We start from the raw sequence: 25,701 nt of genomic DNA on the forward strand, positions 1-25,701 counted from the left end.
TGTGATTCCTTGGCTTTTGTCCCAAGACACTCTTACTAAGTATTAAGTGGAAAATGACAAACAATAGTCCAACATCAGAGTGGCTCTGAGTTGTTTTCTGATTGAAACATAAGAGCACATGACTTCAACACATTAACTATGAAACTTAAACTTAAGATCTTTTGAAGAAACACAACACATGGTTGCAGCACTGGAAAGCCAAGGGCGTCCTATGTATTTCTGTGTAGCTTTGGCTGGACTACTCTTCCACAGCCTTCACCTCAGTGACAGTAAATACTGATCCTTAATTAAAGAGTGGGGAAAGAACAGTGATACATCTGTTAAGCTGTGTAACAGCTCTGTGCTGGCCTAGACTGGTGAATCCATTAAACCACAGACCCCTGGGGAGCCACAACTTGCCACATGATCCATCAAATTCTGGTCTTACAGTAAGTACAGCAGCTCTCACGCAAAGTCTAAAACAGGCATGTGAACACTCGCTGCAGTTGATGCTACAAGAAAAACCTAAATCTATGAAATTAGGTGAACCAGTCAGTTGGAAGAAAAGGTGAAGAATACTGTACTGCAAACATGTCAGTCAGGAAATTGTGTCAGCTGATATCACCCCTCTTCTAGAGACCTGTAGATACTGTACAGCCTGTATAACTCAGAAAAATGACTTGTAATTATGCTACGAATGTTCCTGTAAATTCTGCTGCAGTAGTGACAGATTGTTCTCTCTCATTTGTTCATTATTTGGAAAACAAACATCTACAGTACAGTATGAGGAAGTGTCTATAAAAAGCTACATGTTCTGACAACAATACATGAACACTGATCCTCACTCTGAATTGCACTTCACTCTAATAAGAGAACATAAACAAAGCGTCATCAGCGTAAGCAACCACATTCCCATCAGTGAGATTATTGACTGTCTTGATAACATCAGCACTGCACTGAATGAACACATAGTGCTATCGATCACGTTGTTGTTGATGTCGTGTGTGTATATGTGTGTGTGTGTGTGTGTGTGCAGCTGTCTGAATTCATGGACAATTACACATTTCACAGTAATGGGCAGCCCCGGAAAGCCGGAACCGGATTGACATATTTGGGCAGATGTTTTATTGTGTCAGCACTACCACACACCTCCCTCTCTCTGTCATGAGTGTGACTGTGGACATGTGGCTTTTGGAGTAATTCACTAAAGTCCTGCTACTAATAGTGTGGCACTATTGGTCTCCTTTGAGTGTTATATAAGTTTTATGCACTTTTGAGGTTGCAAAATCCTCCAAATATTTTAAACCTGAATATGTCTGGACTATTTGAGAGACAATAGGCTTAAAAGATAAAACTGATTTTTGGGTTTCTTCTCCTTTTTATCAACCAATTCCCCAAAGAAATGAAAACCAACAATGACTTTATCCCACAGATCAGTATTGTCTGTGTAGCCAAAGTGTCTGTGTGCCATTATCATCCAAAAAACATTAAAAATACACAAATAACTGTTGCATCAGTAGATATTAGCTTATTGCAGATATATTGTTTCTGCATATACTGTAAGTTGGCTGATAAGTAACATGAAATCACAGTTCAGAAATGCCAGAGAGGTTTGAGGTACTTTACAAACAGCATCTCCATTACACTGAGAGAACTGACAAGTTAATTTTTCAACTGTAAAATGTCCCTCTCAGTACAGTTCTTTAATAACAACATTAAGAGAAGATCTCTATCAAAATTGTTGTGTTGTGCTTATGTAAAAAAGTGAAAATTGGAAAATGAAAATGACATTTTTAAACTCTAAAATATTGATTGTCCGCCTCAAAATTGGTTAGGCTCTATCTCAAACACATTCCACTGCTCTCTGAAGAGTAACTTCATGGCAGATTGACCTCACTGAGCATTCTCAAGAGCACAGTTGTGTGGTACCACTTCTTTGCCAGTTTGAAGAGTTATGTAAAAAAAAAAAAAACTACACTGGCAAATGATAGGTGATACGTCAGTAGATTCATAGATTCTCCTCGTCTCTGAACTCTTCTGTGGTGATGAACATCATTTTTCTAAAAAGACATTCCCTCGTTTGGTGTTTTGATGAAGGTGGAGCTCAGTTGGGTGTAGATCTGGTGACTGCAAAGGCCATAGCATATGATTCACATCATTATTCATCCTCATCTAAGCCTTCCTGTCTGAAAGTGTCTGCATTTGTCATATTTCTCCATTCATGTATTCAGGTTTTTCCTTTATGTGTCACCCATTGGTACATCAGGCTCTGGCAACAGACGATTCCTTTTAGTGGAATAAAATTATTGTTGGTTTGGTCTTTTAATAGGATTTGTTGATAATAATGAAAAGATAATACAATGCCAGATTTATCCTTTGAGTTGTAAAGTGGGACATCTAAGGCAGCAACTAATGAGCTCCTACTCTCTAATGAGGCTTAAATTCAGTCATCATATTTTAGCTTTGAGGGTCAGAGGTTATTTGACTGTTAGTTGGAGCAGTGGAAATAACCCAGGATCTTTGCGGCTCCTGTGTGTTGACCTGGCAGATGGGCCGAGAGTGCAGGCCATGTTGGGGTCAACACATACATGCTGTAGATGCCTTCCCACTGGACACTGGAAATACAAGCATGACAAACATGCAGACGTTTGTGTGTGCATGACAAACACAATGCTAAAGCAGCAGCACAGATAGACCTCTGTACATGTTGAGTGCCATTGTACCCTCAGCTGTTATCTCACACACAGCCAAAAGCAACTCTCAGTTTTAGGCTCTAACTGAGCGTGTGCTCAGTTTGGACAGAGAGCTTCGATATGATTCCACTTTCACCCCATCCTGAGTGGACGTCCATTAATATTCCTCCTGCAGTTACATAAGCCTGCCACACAGTATATTCTGCCATTATACTGCCCCAGGGAAGATGGGAAGATATATAGAGTGCTGTTGATAGCAGCAACAGTGCACTCTCTCTGTCTACACTGCATCTAATGTAGATTGGTTTCCATTGGTGGTTCCCTCCATCTTATCTACACAAGTCAATAACGACTGGCTACAAGGGTTGTGTTTGGGAAATTCCAGTTTATTACAAGCTGTTTTCCCTTCTCAAATTGTTTAATTTGACTAATTTTTGGAAACCTGAGAGGATAAAAAGTATTTAAAAAGGACAATTATAAGAAAAAAATATGATCATGATGTGTGTGTAATAAGAAATATGTTTTTCATTCTCTCGAAATCAAAACATTTGGAGTAAAAAACCAAAAGTGAGTGCGCTTGAAATGTTGGTAATAAAACCTCATTACACAGAAAACTATGTGTGCGTTCATAGTTTATGGAGGATTTTATGGAACTAAATGGAGATGAATAAATAAAGAAACAAAGCGAGTTGATTGGCAAGACTGCATTTTCCCTTTGCTGTAGAGTTTTACAAAATTTTCACAGACAGTAGTAGTGTTACGTTCTTCTACACTGATGACCTTCTTACAGTACAAGTAGATAAGCTAGCAAGGCTACCAAAAACTAGCCTGTCTCAGTTGATCACCTGACCCTTGAGTCTCTCATTTTAGGGATGTTTACAATGGACAGTTTGGATTTGTTTTCTTTTCTAAATAAGTTTGACTAACCTAAGCTAACTAACTGCTCGTCTATTCCCAGATCTCAGTGATTAATTTGCTTAGTAGTGCAACATTATTATTACCACTAGGAATGATGGAAAAAATAAAAAAAAAAGAAATACCAAAATACCACCTCAAATTTGAAGAAATTCTCTCAAGGAGTTCCTGAGATATTGTGTTCATGAGAATTGAATGGACGGACAGACAACCCAAAAACATAATGCATTTGGCCACAGCTGTCGCCAACGTGTAGGTATAAAAATAGGAGCACGGTCGTATGAAACCAGAATTGAACCTTTAAGAATCACTAAAGAAGCTGTGAATTGCAGCTGCAGTAAACATTCAGTTCAACGGGATATAAACAGGCTGTAGTGCTGTTGTGTCGTGATTCAGTTTAAACACAAACAGACAACCTGGCAGAGAAAACCCAGAGATGTTTGGTTAAAGCATGCAGTAGACCTTTTGACTTGCATGAGCCCTCACATAACACACACACACACACACACAAAGCACTCAAGCCAATCGATGCAGACAGAGAGGGCGGCGTGGTGAGAAGAAGAGTGATTGAGAGAGTGAAAGGGAGAGACAGACAGAGAGACAAAAGAGAGAGAAAGGCATTGAGCATGCAGTAGATTAGTGTTGTTGCTGCCCTTGGGCAACAGAGCAGGGAGGACAATTAGCAGCAGGAGAGAGAAAAAAATTCTGGCTCTTCTATTTCTCTCACACACACATAAATACAAAACACTCCATATTAAATCATAACCTCAGACACATAGATAATACATGTGATCAGCTGAAGAAACAAGAAAAAAAAAAATCACAGAAAAGGTTTTGTGTTTAGGAGAAAATGATGGCAAAAATTCTCCTGCGTGAGGGCTGTGACCTGCTCTTCTATGGTTATGTAACTTAAGTCCAGTCAAGTTAAATCTCACTGTCGGGTCCTCTGCCATTACACATCAGTCAGTCTAACAGAAGGAGCAGAGAAAACTAACTTGAGAAGTGCTGATATTTAGTATATTCATATATTGACAGAAGAGATATTGAAGTAAGACTAAGTCCAAGTGAGAAAAAAAGTGTTGTAAATTGCACTTGAGGAAAAATACAGCAGAAAACCTTAACTCTGCATGTTGCAACACATCCATCCATCCACACTGACAGATGAATCCATCGAATATTTTGATGTCCCAGTGCTGCAGTGTGGCTGACCTGCCCCCCCTGAGCCTCTATTGTCAATATCAATCCAACTGCCACTTAAGACTTACATAAGCACTTTCCTGTCATCCAGCCTGCCAGGCCGAATAGGTGCCAGGCAGTTTTTTTTTTTAGTTTTTTTTTTAAAAACCCTCCTATTCGGATGGTCAGGGAATTGCACCCATTTCGTCACCATGGAAACCAGATAATAGCCAAACTCTCCAATGGGGTTTACACAGAGACAATGCATCTGTGTGCTGGAAGATAGGAAGTGGGTGAGATTGAGGCCATTACTGTCTTACAATGATGCATCTTAATATGTGTGTGTGCATAACATGAAAATAGGCCTATATAATTTTAGTAAGTAAGACTGTAGTAATGTCACATCATTTTTTAGTTTTTAGGAAGTGCATTTTAAACATAAAGGACTCAAAAAGACTAAAATTCAGAAGATTTTATTCCTTCCAATCACAGAGCATGTGAACTCAAGTGGAACCAAATCAATAATTGTGAATTTTGAGATAGAAATTAAATTTTTGACCTTAAAAACAACAGTTGACAACAACAGTTTCACTACAAGGTTTATTTAGTAGCTTTTTATATTCCTCAGCAGATGGGAGTTTACCCAGTTACCACTCAACTGAAAGCTCAAGAGAAGCTACTAAGTGGACCTTCTGGTGAAATCGTTTTGTCAACTACTGTTCCAAAGTCAAGAATAAACTTTCAATCTCAACTTTGAAGCCAACATGCTCATTAACATGCTCAGAAAAATGTAATTTGAACATCTGCAGTTGACCGTTTGCTATCGCTTCCCATAACAGTGATTGTCCAACCATAGCTTAGCAACTATAACAAGGTGTAGCGGGCCTGTCAAGCTTTGCATTTGTCCACATGTTGAAGTGGTCAACAGGGAAATAGTAAAAGAGATACTCAGCATTTAAAGATTGTGGAGGGTGGTGTGTCTTTTATCTTACCTTTCCAAAAAAAGCATAAGAACATAAGTGTAAGTATTGGATTAAATTGTGTGCATTATGTGCGTAACCATCATGTGCATGAGCCCCTTTTACAAGTTTCTTATTTTAAAACAAGTCATGACAAAAGAATGAAACATGAAAAAGTCAGCAGGAGACAGACTTTTCAACCAACTCATAAAGGTAATGTTAGCTACCTAGACCAGTGGTTCTCAAAGTGGCGTCTGGAGACCCCCAGGGGTCCTTGAGGGGGTTCCAGGTGGTCCCCAGCAAAAAGGGGGATAATTGAGTTTCACTATAATTTCTTCCATAAGTAACACAATGACAGAATGTATTACTATTTTGGTCATGGGTTTGATACACTTTATGTAATAAAACATCTAAAAGCAAAAATCTTAGATGGGGTCTGTGGTCTAATATGTGTCAGTTTAGGGGTCCTTGACATGAAAAAGTTTGAGAACCACTGACCTAGGCAGTTGTTATTTCAGCCAACAAAATCACTATTTGCCAGCTAGACACCTGCTTTTGTCTTAATTCTGTCTGAAATCAAGGACATGTGGCTGTTTAAAACATTTCAATGTTGAGAGGTATTTGCCACTGTTAACATTGTAAACTGTACAGGAACGGAAAGACTGAAAAGCATAACAACAGTAACTAAGGGTGGGCTTAGCAACAGTCAATTCCATGACAACTGAGCAAACTCCATCTGCTCAGGAAGATAGCAGGAAATTATTGATGGCTCCACAACAGCTACTACATAGATGTGTTGAGATTGTTTTGTCAGCATCAAAGTTAAACAAACTACCATGTCACACCAGCAGAAAAATCATGAAGAAGAAAGAAGAGCCATCTGAAAAATCACACACCTTTTTTTTCCAAGTCTTAAAAATAGGCGGTAATTAGATCTCAGTGGAGAATTAAAAATAAATGATTTCTACTTTATTAATGTGGTCCCCCCTCCAGTCACCAGCCTTCCTGCCTGTCTGCACGCCTGAATCTCTCTCCCTTTCTGGTCTATATTTAAGCAGCAGAGAGCACAGCACCCAAGACTCATCTCGTTTCCTCAACAAATAACACGCAGGGTTAGCTGTTACTCCTGTGTATGTACATGTGTATGTGGACACACGCAGCGTCAGTGTGCTTGGCAGGTCTGTCAAACACAGCATACCTCCATTAGCAGCTTTTGTCTGGAATCTAAAGCAGACATGGGACAGATACAGACAACCCCAACAGAAGGGGAGACTCTGATTGACATATTATTAGACTTTAACACTGACTATACATGCAGGCCAGCGTTGCTGTTATGTACACTGTCTAGACATGCTGGTTTGTTTTGCAAATTGCATAACACTGAGGATGTGGAGACAGAACAGTTAATGTATAATTGGTTTATGACTGATAAAAGTTTCTATCATGAACTTAACAAGAACAGAAGCTGACAGCAGCACAGAAAGAACGTCATGACCCAACTACAAATCATCAAATTGGCCATCAGAAAACATTGAGACTGTATAATCTATAAAACGATAAACATTTAAAACAATCTATATAAAACGTTTCATAACAATGTCCATGGTGGAAGATATGACAACATGGATTGTAAATATCTGTGGTTGTATTAGGCCACTGGATGCAACACTGCAAATTAATGAGCAGAACTCCTTTATGGCAATATTGGATAAAACAGACATTCCCATCCAGTTATCACATCAACGAATTGTTTCTGAATCAAATTTCTTAAAAGGTTTTTAGTACAGCTGTAACATTTTGACATCCCTTTGACATCAAGGGTCAGACATTATAAAAATGTGTTGTTAAAACCTTGTAGCTGTATTTAACACATTACATTTTACACCAAATTTGGTGTGCTGGCAGCTTTTCCTTAAATTGTGTTGCCTTCTTGCACTTGATAAAATATTAGGATACACCAACCTAGTGGCTACCAACTGAGGGGTCGGGCCCCTCAAATGAGACAATCCTATATGGAAAAAAATCCCTCTTTGGTTGGACTGCTCTGTCAAGATACAGTATATGGTGCTGTTGTAAAAATAATTCTACTGTAATACAAAATGTTATCCATATTTCCCACCCCTATTCGATGTTACCTCCACACCTAAATCCAGTGTAAAATAATTCCACAACAATTATTCAACACTGATGTCCATATGATCACATGAACCAGTACAAAATTAAAAACACATTACAAAATAACTGCAGTTCTGGTAAAGTCTTCTTTGTTTTTCTTAATCATACTATATGTATAAAATGCTGGGTAAAACATAGTTTTGCCATCAATGCCTCAGCCTACAAGTCAATATTAGACAGGAAGTCTTCCTTATCATCCTTCTGTGTTGTGGTGATTCTTGGAGGTGGGGATCTACTGTCCTCCAGTAGCTTCTTTTCCAGGGCTGCATCTTCTGGGCTCAGCTCCTCTCCTTTGGTCAATACATACACAAAATATTCAAAGCCTTCACCATAACTGTACTGTTTGATAGACCAGTTGTACTCGGTGCGAGCGTAGAGTCGTTTCCTGAAGAAGGGCTGGGCGAAGGTAACGGAGACAAACAATCCTCCAGGTTTCAAGCAGCGGCTAATCTGCGAGAAGAACAAATAAAGAGAAGAAGAAGAGTATTAGAAAACATTACCCAGGACCCATACCATTACAATTCCTGCAAACACCATCATTACCGGAAACCTGAGAAGCCAAAATCGTTGAAAAATGAGACTGTAAGCATCATTAGATTCCCATCCATCATCAGTTACATTTAGCTATATTTTGGGAATACAACAAAATTCACAAAATGCAAATTTCCTGTATAATAACATTGTTCTTATGGAGTTAATTGTTGAGATGTGGTAACAATGCTAAGAACAGGCTCAACAGGGCAACAAGCACCAGCAGTCAGATGATTATTATTAAGATTTGGAAGAGCAGACTAAGACTAATCTAGGGGTTTATTTAAAACCTGTATAACAGGCTGACCACTCTTCTTTGCCCCATCTGTTATGAGAAATCAGCAGTTTCTTAGGTGACTATCATAGCCAAAGAAAAAGTTGTGATAAATCATAGTTTTCCCTTCGGAATGGCTGTTTTGTGGGAGAAGCAATCTTCTATACTAAATCCAAGTCGAGTTACAAAAAACCGTGCTTTTTCATGAAATACCTTTGGATTAAATTCCATCTACGTCATAGCTGGTCATTTGTATACATCTGTCAAAAACCTAAATCCCTCAAATCTGCATCTCTACAAACAGGCACATATGCATTGCATCGCTGTCAGATGGAGCAGACCTTAAGCCACCAAGCTTTTCAGTCCGCAGTGCTGTCTGTTCAGCCATGCAGTCTGATAACATGGTGTGACAGCACGAAAACGATGAGGCTCCCTCCATATGAATAATTGTTGTTCTGGGGGTCCATCAACATTCTAGTGTGTTGATGCTTCATGTGAGATACATGTGTGCAGGGCTCAAGCAAACAGGAGTAGACACACGGACACACCAGAGAGGAGAAGTGAAACAAACACAGGCATGCACAGACACATTTAGCTAGACATGCTGGGAGGTTCTCCAGAGACAGAAGTGTGTGTGGGAGTGAAGAGACAGAATCTGCAGAACTGAGCAGTGAACAAAAAACTTTTTGACCCTTTGATACAACAAGCATGTCACTGGAGTCAACACATTGTCACAATACATTGCTAGAGTGTGATTACAGGCATACAGTAGATCTAATGGAACAAGTTGATATAAACCTGCTAATAGCTCATTTTCAGAGGTGTGGACTTGAGTCAAATGACATGGATTTGTGTCAGACTCAAATCATGAATCTGATATCTCTAGACTTGACAAAATCAAAAAATACTTGAAACTTGACCGAATTCAAAACACCTGAGATGTGACTTTACTTGGATTTTAGTGTATTGACACCAAATGATTAAAAAATAATCTCATAGAGCTGCAACGATTAGTTGATTAATCAATTAGTTGCCAACTATTCAATTAATGACAAACTATTTTGATAACTGATTAATCATTTTAAGTCATTTTTTAAGAAAAAAAAAGTCCAAATTCTCTGATTCCAGCTTCTTAGATGTGAATATTTTCTGGTTTCTTTAGTCCTCTGCGACAGTAAATTAATTATTTTTGGGTTGAGGACACAACAAGACATTTGAAGATGTCACCTTGGGCTTTAGGAAACAATGATTGACATTTTTCACCATTTTCTGACATTATATAGACCAAACAACTAATTGATTGATTGATCGACAGAATCCTTTTGTCACCAACTAACTAACTCAAGCATGGCGTGCTTGGTGTGCAAAAACTTCTTCACCAACTTCTTTTGACATTTGAGGCTTCACAAGGAACAGTAAGTTCAGGCTAATGATGTTCTCTGCCAGCTGTGGCTTTAGCTAACATAAGCTACAAGCTAGTGTTGACTACTTTTCAAACATACATGAACCACAGTTGGCCTGTTTAGCTATCTGTCATTAGTGGCTAGCAATAAGGTAGCCCAACATTGTAACTGTCCCTAATTCTGTGATGACTTACTTAGGACCTGAAAAACAAAGTTTAATACTTGGACTTGTTGGTCTTTGCTTCATAGGACATGCTTCATGTTCAATTATGGAAAATATAAAACATTTAAAATATTAAGCCATCCACTGATAAGGATCATTAGTATGTTAGCTCTGGAAAAAGCTTGTAGGAGAACTGTAAGTTTAATTAAAATGACAAATCAACACTACATGGACATCAAATGTTTTACGGCATCAGTTAACCAACTATAAACATCAACATACAAACAAATAACTGTTGCAGAGACATACAGAAGTGACAAAATCTTCATAACATTTATAATACCATTTTGCTCAGCTAATTCATGAAGTCCTACGTCATATACTGTATATACACACAGTACATGGATGTATAGTGAGAGGTTTTTGCATGGTCTCTGTGGATGGCTCCATGCCTGGGATTTGAAAGCATATAGGAGCTGGCGCAGGCTCACGTGTGACTGTCATGAAAGCTGGGATGGTACTGTCATGCAGCCAGGACAGAGTAGTTGTGGTCGCTACAGTAAGCTGTGGCAGAGCACTGTGGCTCCCCCCTATACTGTACTGGGGTCCTCGGAGAGAAGAGTCGCTCTGAGATGAGCACGTGTATCCTGCTCTTCTAACATGATTCATCTCCACCAGCAAGCAGCCCGAACATGAATTATTCACTCTCAGCTGTGACACGGAGAAAAAGCGAGAGGAAGGGTGGATGGGTCCTTCCATATGGGGTAAAATTAGCAACATAATGCACAGATAATAAAGCAAGGAGGGTAGGGGGATGTAGTTTAGGAAGGATATGATAAAAAATGGCAGAGAGGTCAAAGTAGAGGCATTGGATTACATATTTTTTCAAAACCTTGCCTTCTTAAATGTTCCTCAACCAGAATCTCTGGACTTGGATGCTGTGTGAAAACACACAATCATCGGGGAGAAATGTAATGGCCAATACTGTACCTCTTCAGGGCAACATGTTGCTTATGCATTTGTAATAATGAGTGCAGAAGTACATTTGCAGATCAGTTATTTTAAAAGGAACACTCTACATCTGAGACAGCATATTTCCAAAAATATTGAAGATATTGTGTCCAGTATAGAAATTCAGTCCACAATATGTTTGCAGGCAACTGCCCTGTGCTACATGGGACTTTCAGTCAGTGTGCTGTTAGACCACACTGTTAATTACACAAGATACAACATTTATACTGTATAAAACAGTGTGTTGCTGTTGCTGAAAGGCATATTGATTTGCTTTTGACAGAGCTACGCTAACTGTTGCCTTACCTCGAGTGTTTGTGCTGAAGTAGCCTAAACAAGTAGAAGACCGCTCTCTCTAGTTGATTAATTTGATATTCTTCTTATCAGTCACTGGGTAAGACTGCAAAGAAGCGTAATCTTTCTCAAAATATGACAGCATTCCTTAAAGCTGTAATAATCAATTTTTGTTCACTATGGAGCAGAAAACCACCAAAACAAATTGACATCTACAGTCACCACATATCACCGGCTTGTACAGTTGTCGTGGCAAACATTTTGTCTACTTTCACATCAAGCAGACATGGAGCAACATTATTACTAATTTGGAATCATGTTTCTGGCCACCTGATGAATGGTGTACACCCAGTGTTCACTCTCCCTTTACTTCTGGTTTGGTCTAAACCATTTCTTGGGAAAAATGTTTGTCTTAAGGTGTTTTTTTACATTGTCCAGCAGCCACTTGCTAATTTTGTCTGCCAGCCATTTAGCGCTGTGCAGATAGTGAACAGGGGGTTTATCAGAGATTCTGTGCTTGAAACAGTTGAGGTTGAACCACTGAACCACTCCCCAGTAAATATGTGGACTGTAAAATCAAAACAATGAGCTAAAAGAGGCTACACAGAGACAGATGTTCATTCTCTATGATTTCTGTGCTGAGTGTTATGTTAATATCAAAAATATTGGCTAATGCAGGTTTGAAACTAACACAGCAACTATGATAAAGGGGAACATATTGCCTTTTACCTGAAAAAACCCCCAACAGAACCATCAGTTTCCTCACCAGTCAGATTACTGGAACTGAAAGTTGAAGTTCAGGTGGAGCCCTCCAGAGACTTTAATGAATGAGTCAACATCCTGACTTCACCCCTTCAGACATTATTCATGGCACTGAGACGTATGGGTGCACACCCTGTGCCTCTGCCGTGTAACTCCAGAGCCTTATGTCACAGGTGAATGGAGGACTGACGTCACTGCAACCCAAGACGACACTGAACTACTGTATAGTAAACAAGTCAGCTATAACCGTGACTTGCTTGATAGCTTTGTTGGCAGCTAGAGGACAGCTTGAACGATAAATAAATTCAGTGATGTTTTGGACCATTTTACACATAATCACACATCGTATTACTCCCTCCCACTATACGTCTTTGCAGGATACATTACTGACCCAGATTCTTACACTCAGCATGGGTATGAGTGTATATACAGGAAATCCTTAGAAGAGGAAGATGATGCATTGAGTATGGTGATTCATATTTATACACATTCTGTATGTATAACAACACGTGCACAACCACAACAACTCCGGCAGTTATGTACTGTAAATCATCCACCCACGCGTCAGAGTAGTGGTATTATTAAGATAAAGGCTCAACAGTGGCAGGTCTGTTCAGATGTGATGTGGTGCTCACAATTCTACAGATGAACGAGTGTATTAGTTAAAAAATACAGAGGTCATTCATCAGGACATACAGATATGCTGCAGTACATCTAGACATAAGACACACACAGTATTTCATGTGGTTATCTTCTGAAGCAACAGGTGGCTGAGGGCTCACTCACTGGGTGTTACATCCAAACACTGGAGTAAGGAAGCAGCATCCCTAAAACACCGAGTCAGTTTTCAGCCCATCCACTCGCAGTCAGACAATCTGTAAGCTGATCCTAAGTGGGCCACAGGGCTTCTCCAAGAGAAGAGAGGAAACCACTCTGTTAGCGCCCATCTTCACACACTGACTCTCTACTGAAACGATTCCCCAACATGCACACTCCACATGCACAACATGGTTTTCTCACACACACACACACACACACACACACACACACACACACACACACACACACACACACACACACACACACAGCATCATGGTCCCTCCTGAATTATTCAGTGTGGTGGTAGAAGCTTGTGTCTAAGTGACCTGTCTTGAGTGTAGTACAACAAAGAGGTAATATGAGATCTGAGTTAAATTCCCCATGAGAAATCCCAGGTAATCCCACAGACATTTTAAGATGTTTTCCAACATTGTAACGCCAATCATAATACTGATATTCAGCCAGAATTATGCTATTGCTAAATCTTTCTTCCCTGATTTCTCTCCACAGGGAGATACAGCAGCATGGCTATGTCAGATACACATTAGTGTCCCTGGAGATAAGCATTCAGTGCCTGTCAGTGTTCAAAGACACCTCCACAGGGTGAATGAACTGCTGACACAGGGGCTTGAACCTAGGTCCTAGTATGGATGACCAGTGTTCTCCCTTCTCATACAGCTTCCAATTTATTGTGCTCAACAGAAATGCTACACTGACCACACTGAAAATGTTTAATTTCACTCAACAAATCGAAGTGATGATGCCACATTATGACAAGCTGCATATGCATTTTTGGCTTTAGGTGCAGCTAAAAAAACATCTAAAGCAGTGGTTCCCAAATCTCCCTCAGACATCAGGTCATCCTCCACACATAGAACAACTTCACACCTATTCAGTTTATGTCCATCCATCTATTCCACCTACCAGTGGATTCAAACTCAGGACCTTCTTGCTGTGAGGAAATGATGATAACTACTTTGCTACCCTTCAATTTTATTACATAAAATAAAAAAATAAAAAACAACATTAAAAAAAACAAAACATTAATTGCACTACCATAGAAGTTCATTCCAGGCTTGCTCCGGTTACTTAAACTCTGTTGGGAACCACTTATCTAAAGTTTTAATTTTACCTTTCTCCATGTGGCTTTTCTGCGAATTATCAGAACATTGTCTAGCCCTTTTGTGATCACGCAGATAAGACTTTGTTTGGTAGACATGGCCCAAACAATCTCTGTATTGGGAGAAACAGATGAACTTGTCTAAACCTTTGAAATATTAACTTTGTATATGTCAATTCAGGTCCCTGCCTGACCTTTCCGCATTAGTCTGTGAGAAGATAAGCTGTCGATCCAAGGAGAATGACATTTCATCTACTCTGTAGCCTCTCTTCCTCCAGGTGTGTATCCTCAATTTCTCCCATTCACTGCTTTGTCTTCCTGTCCTCACTGAGCCACAATATAACAGCTCATCCTTTGTTATCTCCATTCATTCCTTCTTCTCTGAGCTCTGGTTTGCCTAAAGATACTGTACATGAGATAACTGATTCTCTGTGGTGGTCAGATGAGGACAGGATGGCGTGTGGCCACATCTGCCACTGTGATTTCACTCTGCAGGACCTTAAGGTTACATAATCGGGGTTCATCTGAGATTGAAAAGGTATGTCTGCAGCTCCTGAGGCAGTGAACACACTCACTGTCATCCTTATCAATTCTCTTGCAACAAAACCAATATGTCAGATGATTTGTGATGGCTGTCCACATCTTAGACAGTTTAGGGTTGAAATGTTCAAAATAAAAAACTATACATGAGGAATTATCTAAGCAGGAGAAACTGTGAAACCGTTTGACTCTCTGCTTTATCTTGTTTCTCTGTGTTTGTTATAAGCAAACTTCATCCACTATTACATAATATTTCCTTATGGTTATTTTATGATAAGTCTTTAATTTGGTAGATTGAATTGTTTAGATAAGAGGAACAGCAATAATGTCATGGGGGGGGGGGTATTGGTCTGACTTATTATTAGCCACTGATAAAACACACTTGAGAGATGCCAGGGAGCAACTGTGGAGATGTTGAGTTGAGCCGCGCCAGGATGATCCAAAAATGGATGCTGCAAAGCTGCAATTTAGTTACAAAAGCCACAAAGGCTATGGCAGAAAACAAATTACATTCAATTTGAAGAAACCAAAAGAAACCTTTTGTAATGATAAAATCCTGAAGCGCCCAACGCATCAAATAAAAACTTGCTGTGATCAGACACCACAATATAAACCCAATAACGGCCTAACTCAATGAATGTGAAAATCAGCGTTGGTGCGACAACAGTTCGTTTTATCCCGTGTAGTGTCACTGTGAAAGACAAAGCATCTGGTACACTTCACAATGTCAAGTCAGGAGGAACAATGTTACCCATGATACACTCCTTGGAGTCCAGGATTTGGTCTGCCATGTCTGTCAGCCAAGTCACATGACGACAAATTCACGAGGATGACCTAATCTAACCATCTTAAACAAAGAAAGAGACAAAATATTGTGTAGTCTGATCCTGGCATTAAATGTCCTCTATCCAAAACTTTGTGAAAAGGACAGCTACTAAAAAGTTTTCAATGTCTTTGTTTGTCTGTTCTGAACAGATGAAGGAGGCTGTGGTATGGGGCAAGCAGAGGTGGATCCTCTGAGTGAGTGTGTGTGTGTGTGTGTGTGTGTGTGTGTTTGCATGCACTTTTCCCTCTGTGGGTTAGGCAGAGCTGATCAGTGGGTAGAGACAACAACAGAGTACTATCTCTGGACAGCAGACCTGTACGGACAAAAAGCTACTGTCTCCTTTAGAGATACTGTGCACACACTCACACATACAGACAAAACATACATGCACGCACACTTGTGCACATAAACGGACACGCATGGGAAGGTAGGTATGTCCATACAGCTCTCAGTCGTGCACGGACACACACATACTTGAACTGGGACAGAGTGAAAAGCAGGGAGGAGGTGCACTTTTTATTTAGGTCATATTTTCATATCATACTTTATAATTTCCCTCCCATCCTCTCTGTGGTTGTTTACTGGTCTCATGTAGCTCCGCAGACCCCCACCTTCCCTGAAGGAACGTGCATTTTGAAATCCACTGCCTCTCTTCCTTTTCATTTTACCTCACCCATAGCCTGCAGCCAGGCATGTGGATGGCAAAAACGTGTAAACGTCTCGAGGAAACAAGAGAGTGGGTAAGGGGAACGTGGCGGGAAGGACGGAGGAGAGAGAGACTAAAGATAGGAGGGGAGGGGGGTGAGAGAATGAGGTCTCAACGTCGGTCTCCTTACAAAGCAGATCTGCTCTTCTGCTCTTCCCTCCAGGGGCGCAACAGCCTGCTTTGTTTGCTTCATCCCTCCATCCCTGTTTTATCTCTTCTCTTTCTCCTCTTCTTTCTCCAAGCTTCTTCCTTCGAAGAGCCAAATGTGCAAATGCTACAAGGCACCATCTGCCCCGAAGACGCTTGATTTTGTGCATGCACAAGTATGAATCTGCCTGAGCGACTGGGCTGTTGCTGCACAAGCAAAGCGTCTTCCTCAGGATCAAGGGAAATGTGAAAAAGTGACACTAAAAACTGAAATTCTTTCCAAAATTGATTTCATATAATAGCAGGTTTTGATAAGTCTATGTGCACCATTATGCACAAGAACAAAACAACACCATAAACATGCATCATTTTGATCACACGTTAATTTATACAGACCCACATTCCCTTTGGAAGACTTGCAGTACTTGGCACAGTGATGGATAACAGGGGAAACGTGAGAGGAGCACAGTGTTGGATTGCCCCTCCACCCTCCCAACCCCTGCCTCCTCCATTCTGCCCACCCACCTTTCCTCCCCCAAATTTCCTCTCCGCTACCCTCCTGTCCTCCCCTCTCCTCACCCAGCTCACACCCCATCTCCTCCGCCCACCCACTGCATGGATAAATTATACATCAGAGACCTTCCCTCCTTTTTCTCTCTGCTCCCTCAACATCTATGCACCCTTGCTTTGCTGAGACAAAAATATTGCTTGTATGTGTGTGTGTGTGTGTGTACATATAAATTGTGATTATCTCTGCATTGCTAAAAAGCTGACACTGATTCAAAATGGAGATTTCTAATCATCTTCCTGTATATTTATTCTGATGTAAATGTGAGTGCAAGCTGTGTGAGCTTGTCTGCAATGTGTGCTGTGAAGGCTTGGGCTGCCGTAGGAAGACAACAACATCCAGCCTTTCAAGTAGGCGCATCCCTCCCTCTCGCACTGCACGTTGCCATGGAGACTAAAGTTTAGCACTGGTCACGGTAACGTATGTAGGTCAGAACGGGACACCTCTCAAAACAAAAACACCAGGCAGCGGAACAGCGAAACTTGTGCCTTCATTAGGTGAGGAGAACACCAGAAAGTCTGAATAATGCTGATGTGCAAAATGGCTCAAACAACACAAAACTACACTGAATATTTACAGTGGAAATACAACATTTCACCGGGATTTGCGGCTCTTTCACTCTGCCGAGAAGTGTCAGAAAAGTCTTTCTCAGCAGCCTAATTAGTGGGCTGACTTTAGGTGAACATAAAAGTTGAGTGAAGAAAAGGAATGACTATTTTTCAACAATAAATGCAGTTCCAAACTGGGTCACTGCGGATGTGTTTACAAAGCGCAGCTCGAAGAAAACTGAAAGCTTTGGCTTGGTCATTTCCCTTAAAATGAGGGAAACTCTTGTCTTAAGGCAAATTTTCAAAATTGTACCCATGCTGTTAGAAGTAATATCAGTGTGTGTGTGTGTGTGTGTGTGTGTGTGTGTGTGTTGTGTGTGTGTTGTGTGCCCGTGCGAGTGCGTGGACCTCTGTCAAACCGATCAGCATCTTTGCATTCAGCCACCACATTCTCCCCTCGTGGCAATCTGGCACGCCAAGCTAAAATTAAAACCTCCCTTTCTTCCCCTTTTCATCAAAAATAACCGTCTCTGGCTTTTATCTCTCCTTTCTTCTTTATCTCTCCCACTCCCTCTCACTGCCTCCTCACCCTCTCTGCCTTTCCCTTTCCATTGGGGACCAGGCAGAGGTTTGCTTTAACTACTGAACTACTTTTCATACCAGCGGAGAAAGACACAGACACACTTCACACACCCACACCCGCCCACTGTCACGCTCCCAGCATCCCTGCACTGCCTTTCATGACTATACTCCCCAGCGTGCATGTGCGTGTATGTGTGTGTATGTGTGTGTGTGTGTGAGCATTTACTTGTGTTTAACTCTGTAAAGACTTCTCTTAATATGTATGCAAAAAAAAAAAAAAAAAAAGCAAAATGAATCAAGCAATTTTTGCTATTCTTGATGCAGTATGATGAAAAAATGATGCAGACTTTGTGAAAAACTTGGTTGGGAAGGCACGGAGTCAGCGAATGTGTAATTAATAAACTCATCTGCTTTTCAGAGCGGTTCAACAAATCGTTAAAACTCAGAGGAATATGAACCGCAGAGAAACTAGAGCAAAACGTGAGCGGCTGATACAGTGACACGTTTGGCTTAGAAGCAGGCAGCGTAGAAGGAGGGAGGGTGTTTCCCTCTTTCTGGCTCACTCCCTTTCTTTCACTCTGAGCCTCTGTTTTCTCAGTCTCTAAATCTGACGCTACCTTTTAAAGCCCGGGACACTTTTACACTTATCAAGCCCTCACTTGCACTTATATGTAATTATCCATTAAGTTCTTGTGGGTAGACTTGCATCAGCAGCGGCTGGGTAATTAGTTTATTGTAGCCATTCTCTTTTTAGCAACACTTACAGCTTACTATCTAAACAGCTGCTAATGCATTAGGCTGCTATAGCCATAAACTGTCACACATCTTCTCCTTCTTCTCTGGACATAAATTAAAGTATTTTAGCACATCAATCGACAGAGAGAGATATCAAGAGCCAAAACAGAAACAACTACCTCAATTAGGTCTTATAATTTGAAGTGCCTTTCTGTCCTTTTTATTGGCGAGCCAGAGATAAAGAGTTTGGCAGCAGCTGGAGAAGCAGGGAGACACAGCAAGAGAAGCAGAGAAGTAAAATGGGCCAGTGTGCCTGGCTGCTGAAAGGGTCTCCCGCGGGACGGGGAAGGGGGGACAGGACTAGCCCGGTGGAGGTTCCAGCAGCACACTAACACAGTCCAGCTCATTCAGTAGGCCAGTAGCACAGGAAAGATATAAAATGTGATATTACACAATATCGGCACCTGTATCACTTCAATATTTCTGAGGAAGCTCTGAACAAACAATTAACGGTTACTCTGATGGTGCTTGATGACCTATATTAGTCTCTCTTTAGCTTTTTTGCCTACAGAACTTTGTTTTCAACATCAGTAAACATTACAAGAAATGTCCAACCCTCATTGTAGTATTGATTATAATGGCACCCAGTGTTTCCTTTAAAGCTGGCACTTCTTCAATAAAATTAAAACTATTCATGTTTTCACATTCAAATTATCATTTGAACATGGGAAAATAATTCATTTTTGATCTGTAAACATCTTTTCAAATTGAACATTCTTGTTCATCTGTTTGACAACTTTATAAAACAAGATTCGGTTTTCCATCTTTCCCAGCCACTTCAGTGTCACTTGGTGATAGAAAACGTATCGACCAATGTTCCAGGCCCTTAAAGGCTGTTCCCCCACAGGTCTCAACCCACTAGAGACCTCCCAGTGACTCATCTTACACAAAAGCACAAGTGCGTCTTCTTTGCTTTCCCTCTCTGACTCAACTAATCAAAAAAATCATCTAGGAGCTTTTGATCCAGCTTGGTATTATAGAGAGACCCATTTACTCATTTGTCTCAACTGTCTTTACCTTTCTCAGTTTCCCTCTGAAGAGGGGAGAGAGCGGAGGAGCAAAGGTTGACTCAGATCCAATGAGCCCACTGAGGAAAACCAATTCATTTAACATGGTGCTTGTCAGAGAAATAACAGTAATGGGTCAATTTATCATGTTTTTCTAGAGGACACTGGTGCATTTACTCTGTCCTTCACTGGTTCACGCACTGTACTGATTTCTTTTCAAACCTCACAGACCACAACATGAATCCTCAAGATGAGAAAAGAGTGTAGACAGACGGTTCTTTAGTGTCAGTTTGTTTGCTGTATACGAGTTGTTCTGGATAACAGTAACACACATTTACAGTGAGGGATTTTAGAAAAAAGGAGAAGTAGAAAACACTAGTGCACAGCACAGGAATGCTGTGGATGTAGGCAGGCCAGTTTCCATAACAACCTGAAAAAAAGATATATAGAAAAAAAAAACCCCGAAACAACTTAATTTAATTTATTCTTGAAGTTTGGGAGTCTGCTCATGTCTTTGAGCTGTTGATATACATAAAATATATCTGCAGCCTAAGTTAATTTTTCCTAAAGCAAAAAAGTGATGCTAACTTTTGTCACTATCTGAATGTTCTCACAATGACTGCACTTAAATTTGTTGCTGCCTCATCAGTCCTGTTAGAGTAAAGAGCCTGTGGACAGTCCTCCATTCAGAAGTAATGTAACATCAGCCATCTGAGTAATCTGAGCCATTTGAGTCCTTTTTGGGAACTTAATCCCTAAATGTTTTAAGCAAAGCCCCAAATATTTTTAACAGTGCATATTTCTGTGGCCAGGACCTGTGTGTGCTAGAAGACAGAAGGAGCCAATTAGTGTCAAGCTTTTCTTTGAACAGCATGGAGTCATTCGGGACTTACTGTACCACAGGCTCTGTTCATAACAGAATGATAAAGGCAGTGACCCGTGCAGTGTTCTGTAAACTAAACTTTAAGAAATATCAATGTTTCGGTGCTTGATGACTTGCTGTGTAACACAAACTACATGACAGGAGTTGGTCATATTTACAGGTACTATTTGTGATTTATCTGTGACTATTTTTCAGAAGTTGGCATTTACAGCAATGAGAACTTGATAAATTTTGATCAATAAGTATAATTTAGGTAATTTAGCATTAAAACAAAAATAATCAACCTTTGCTGTTGCATGATAATGCAGTTGAAATGGCAGACTGGTTTTAAAAGTCTCCGATGAGTTACCTCCAAATAATAATGTAACTTTGACAAAATTAATGCAGACATTTAATAATATTATCACATTTGTGAACTCCAGTTCAGGAGTTTGACAATTGATTTTGATGCTGCACTAAAATAAATGGAAAGCAGTGATTGCCTGTAAAGTCTAAAACACTATAATATAGTTTGCAAGGTGGTCAGCAGTTATGTAAAATATTCATGATTTATAGTGAATAACCTAAAACACGCAAGTCACTGGTCATTTAAGGAAAAAAAAGTGCATTCAACTGTTTAAATTTAGAGATATCAGAGAATATGTCCTAACATCCCAAACTGTACAACAATCTGGAATAAGTCTCAGGTTGTCTTTCAATCTTAATATTGTCCCTGAAACTGCAATAATCCCTCAATGCAGTGAAGACAGCAGTGCTTTTTTTTACTGTTACAACTTACAAAATTATAAAAATTTGCTTATTCTAGAGCTAGCAGCTCTTCACACAAAGCCACACCAAGACTCATTAAATACCAGATCATAAAACTGTTCTTTAACTACGCAGCTACTGTCTCATTATACAGTAAGAAGACCAGGCGAGTGTTAGAGCCTTCACAGTCAAGCAGTCATAGCTGCAGACTCAGGGGAACAAGTGATGGGTTCGAGCCCAGTGTAGTGTGACTATACTGTGTGTGAGGGAGGAGAGGAGCTACTGGATCCACATTAAAGCTGTGATGACTACAGAGAGAGAGAAAGAGAGAGAGAGAGAGAGAGAGAGAGAGAGAGAGAGAGAGAGAGAGAGAGAGAGAGAGAGAGAGAGAGAGAGAGAGAGAGAGAGAAGCAGAAAATGGTGGTTGAATGAGTGAAACTGAAGTGACGGAGGAATAAGTGGAGCTGAAGAGAAAGGCCACCAATTTCATCTTAAAAGTTACTTCGCATTGCACCCACATGGGTGTTTCTACTTGAGACCTCTATTAAATCTGTTACCGTGATGGTGCCCCCTAGTTCTACATAATTTCGATTTTTAATTTCAATTGTTCCGCAACCCCCCGTAAGCTAGAGTCCTTATTTCAAAACAGCAAATCAAATCTTGCATACAGCAATAACGTGGAGTTTGATCATAGGCAGAGCACACGGTCACACCAAGCCTGACAGCATCCTGCTACAAAACACAGGAGCCACAGACTCTGAACAACAACCCACATTACTCTTGTTCTTATCTAACTTACAAACATGAACACACACCTTGTCCTGCACCTTAGCTTGTTGAATGAGCCACCAAACAAACATTCACTGGGGAAAAGTCTACCACTAACATAAGTCAGGAGGCTAGGCTAATTAGCTGCTCATCTGCAGCACATTAAAGAGAATGTTACCTGCAAATGTCACTTCAGTCCCGTTAGATGCTGGTTTGGTCATTGCTCTTCAAAATCCCTGTTAACAACACATCGTCTGTCCATGACTTGTAGCTACAACAGTTTGTTTACTTTGTTTCTGTTCTGTGCAGTGTAACACCGGTAGCCTGCCAGCTAATGTCAATCAAACAAGCCTCCGAAACACCCCCACCCTCCCACCTCCAGCCAGCTGAGTCAAAAAGAAGCATTTATGACATCTCCCCAAAGACCTTTTTTCTTCATTCTAATAATACAAAACTATTAACAATACATTATTACATTATTATTTTTGACTGCAAACAGAGATAATTAAATGTGATTTAAGTTGAACTTTAAGATATAATGTGCCCTATAGCAGGTCATAACACTAACTCAGAGCACAACTACACCACACACACACACACAATATTTTAACATTGGCTCACACGCAAGAGAGACTAACACCAAAAAAAACAACCACAATGCAAAAGCCAATTAACAGATACTCTCTGTCAATAGTGCTGTTGTAGTGAGATGTACTGTACCTGGCATGTGGCCAATGAGGGAGTCAGCGAACAGAGTCTGCCCCGAGGCAAACAACAATTCCTGGAGGGTGGGAGACTCCAAAAGAGAGTTGGCTCCGTTCTGACACCTCATACTGATAGCTCTCCTGGCAATGTCAAACCATACAGTACAACCCAAAGTTCTAACAGTTCAGGGGACTGCAGGCAGCTTCAGTACAAATCACACTGTGCTGGTGTCATTAAAGAAGTCTGGGATGATTATTCATATCATGCCAAGAAGGCTAGATAGGTGGATGAAGTTGGTGGAGCATGGCAGAGTGGGGTGGATTTCCTACACTGATCGACTGACAGACTGCTGGGCTGTTGTGGCTCTTAAGTGTTTTCTTACTTCCACCTTGTTGGACTGGACTCCCACAGTGAGTAGAGTAGCAGTAACTGTAGGAGTTGATGTTGAAGTGACTGGAGTGAGACTGAGTCACCAGCAATGAGGCTTTAATCCACATTTAACAGTCAGAGGAATTCCTCGACTGTTGTACAGCAGCATCAGGACTGACGGTGCGAGATGAAAAAAGTTAGCCGATTCCAAATGTTGGTTGATTTAACTTAGGTGTGCAAAGTTTTTAAGAACAAGTTATTGTATTCTGATTTTGTACAGGTGTGGACACTTAACTCAGAGTATGACGTGAGTCAAAACTCCCACAAAGATTATATTGCATTAGTTCCCATCTCTAATACCGTCCATTGACTACTTCTGTCCGTCTGGTCATCCAGTGTGTACTACAAGTGTCAAATGATGTGTCACCACACAATGTGTGTGGTGCACCTTATTTTTTGTGTGACAGTTTATCTTGAAATTAGCAGTTTGCAGACACCTTCAAAAGATGTTTTGGTTTTCAGTTTTGCAAATGTTAGTTAAAGGGGACATATCATGCACGTTTCTATATTTATATTCTGGGGCTCTACTGGAATATCTTTGCATAATTTACAGTTCAAAAAGCTCCTTATATGTCTTATACTGGTCCTTTATGCAGCCTCTCAGGTCAGCCTCCATCTGAAACAGGCTATTTTAGCTCCTGTCTCTTTAATGCCCCCCTCCCAATGAGCCCACTGTGTTCTGATTGGTCAGCTCCTGGAAGCTGCCGCTTGGCAACTTTCGGCTGGTCATGAGGCTATGCAAACAAACAATACAATTAAGATTTCACTTCTTTTTCTCGTTCTTTACTCGAAAAAGAAACTTCTCAAATACATTTGTGCATATTCAAGACTGAGAACATGAGCAACCCCTGGAACAACTTTAGCAACAAAGACTACAGAACATACAGACGTTTGTGTGCATGCATGAACAATCTGATGTCATCACGAGGAGGAAGCAGAGGTGACCTTTCAAACAAAGTATTCAGAGTGAGCTGAAACTCTGGCTTTTTGACTTTCAGGGAGCATTTTAACATATGTTCACTTCAAGTTTTGGAACTTTGACCATGTTTAATATAGACACCCAACATCATAAGAGTATAAAAACAACTCTTCTGTTCTTTCTGTACTTGAGGTTGATATTTGACTAATATAAATGGAAATTGTAGGCTGTCTGAAAAACAAAACAATTAATGAGTTATATTACAGTTTGAGAAACAGCATTAATATAAAGCGTACATCATTTATAGTAAATGGGCTAAAACGAAACCATCAGTCAGATTCTTTAGGAGAACAATGTGAGCATCATGTTGTCATATATGGTTTTAGTACAGCTGACTGCATATCTTCACAGTTGCATGTTAGCCTGATTTCTATGGACAGTAATGACAAACAACATCAAGAGTGCTTTTCCCTGAGCTAATCCCAAAGGGGACTGAACAAATCCCTTTGCATCTTGCCACCGGCATCAAAGCTCGAGAGTGTAACCCTGCACATCAAAGCCTGAAACAACTCTAAAAATCATCAGCAGCCGACAAGCTGAGTGTCTAAAAATGCCTCGAAAAACAAAATCCACCTAATTCTTTTGAGTGTTTCTGGCCCATCCAGTAAATAACCTTGGTAAACAATCAAATGCTCACTGCTGTGAGCTGCTTTGTCCAACCATAAAATGTTACATCCAATTCAACAGACACTCAATAGTGTCCTGACTCGTGCTAAGTACTGGTGAACTGTTGCTATTATTTGTGAGCTATTTTTGTGGCAGCAGTCGATCCTGCAGGCAGAATATGCAGCTTTTAGACTGCAACAACAGCGTCTAATCACGCACCCCAAACCAGGTCGGCTACAGCATTAGAGTGGGCAGAAGCTCGCCCACTTAGCTCCCCTCAGATTCTTAAATTAAGTACAGCTTTAATTGGGAAAAATAAGATAAACTTTTCATGCTATACTATGTCTTATGCAGGATATTTGTGCAGTTCTAACATGTGTTGAGCTGCATATTCAGGTGACTCATTTGTGCACATTGGTGTGCATAATTTTGCAAGATAGTACATCTAAATACAGCGATGTAAAAACATGATTTTGGTAGTAGCGGCGACTCATACCACCTCAGCAGCAGGCGTAACACAGTCGCTCCATCACTCTGTCACACCTTCTGTTTGTCTGTACTCTGCTTATCTGTCATTCTTTCCTCACTCTC

At 40.4% G+C, this 25,701-nt stretch overlaps 1 protein-coding gene across 1 annotated transcript in view; it reads right to left on the bottom strand.

Moving 5' to 3' along the window:
- Positions 1–7,125: 7,125 nt before the first annotated feature.
- The window catches only part of ece2a (endothelin converting enzyme 2a), a 78,330-nt gene continuing 59,754 nt past the window's right edge, over positions 7,126–25,701 (bottom strand). Inside the window, exon 4 of the mRNA XM_042429403.1 lies at positions 7,126–8,347. Within this exon, the coding sequence (XP_042285337.1) occupies positions 8,057–8,347 (291 nt within the window). The 3' untranslated portion in view covers positions 7,126–8,056. The remainder of the gene's footprint in view (positions 8,348–25,701) is intronic.

The sequence above is a fragment of the Thunnus maccoyii genome, chromosome 12 (genome assembly GCF_910596095.1).
Source record: "Thunnus maccoyii chromosome 12, fThuMac1.1, whole genome shotgun sequence".
NCBI classification, from domain to species: Eukaryota; Metazoa; Chordata; class Actinopteri; order Scombriformes; family Scombridae; genus Thunnus; species Thunnus maccoyii.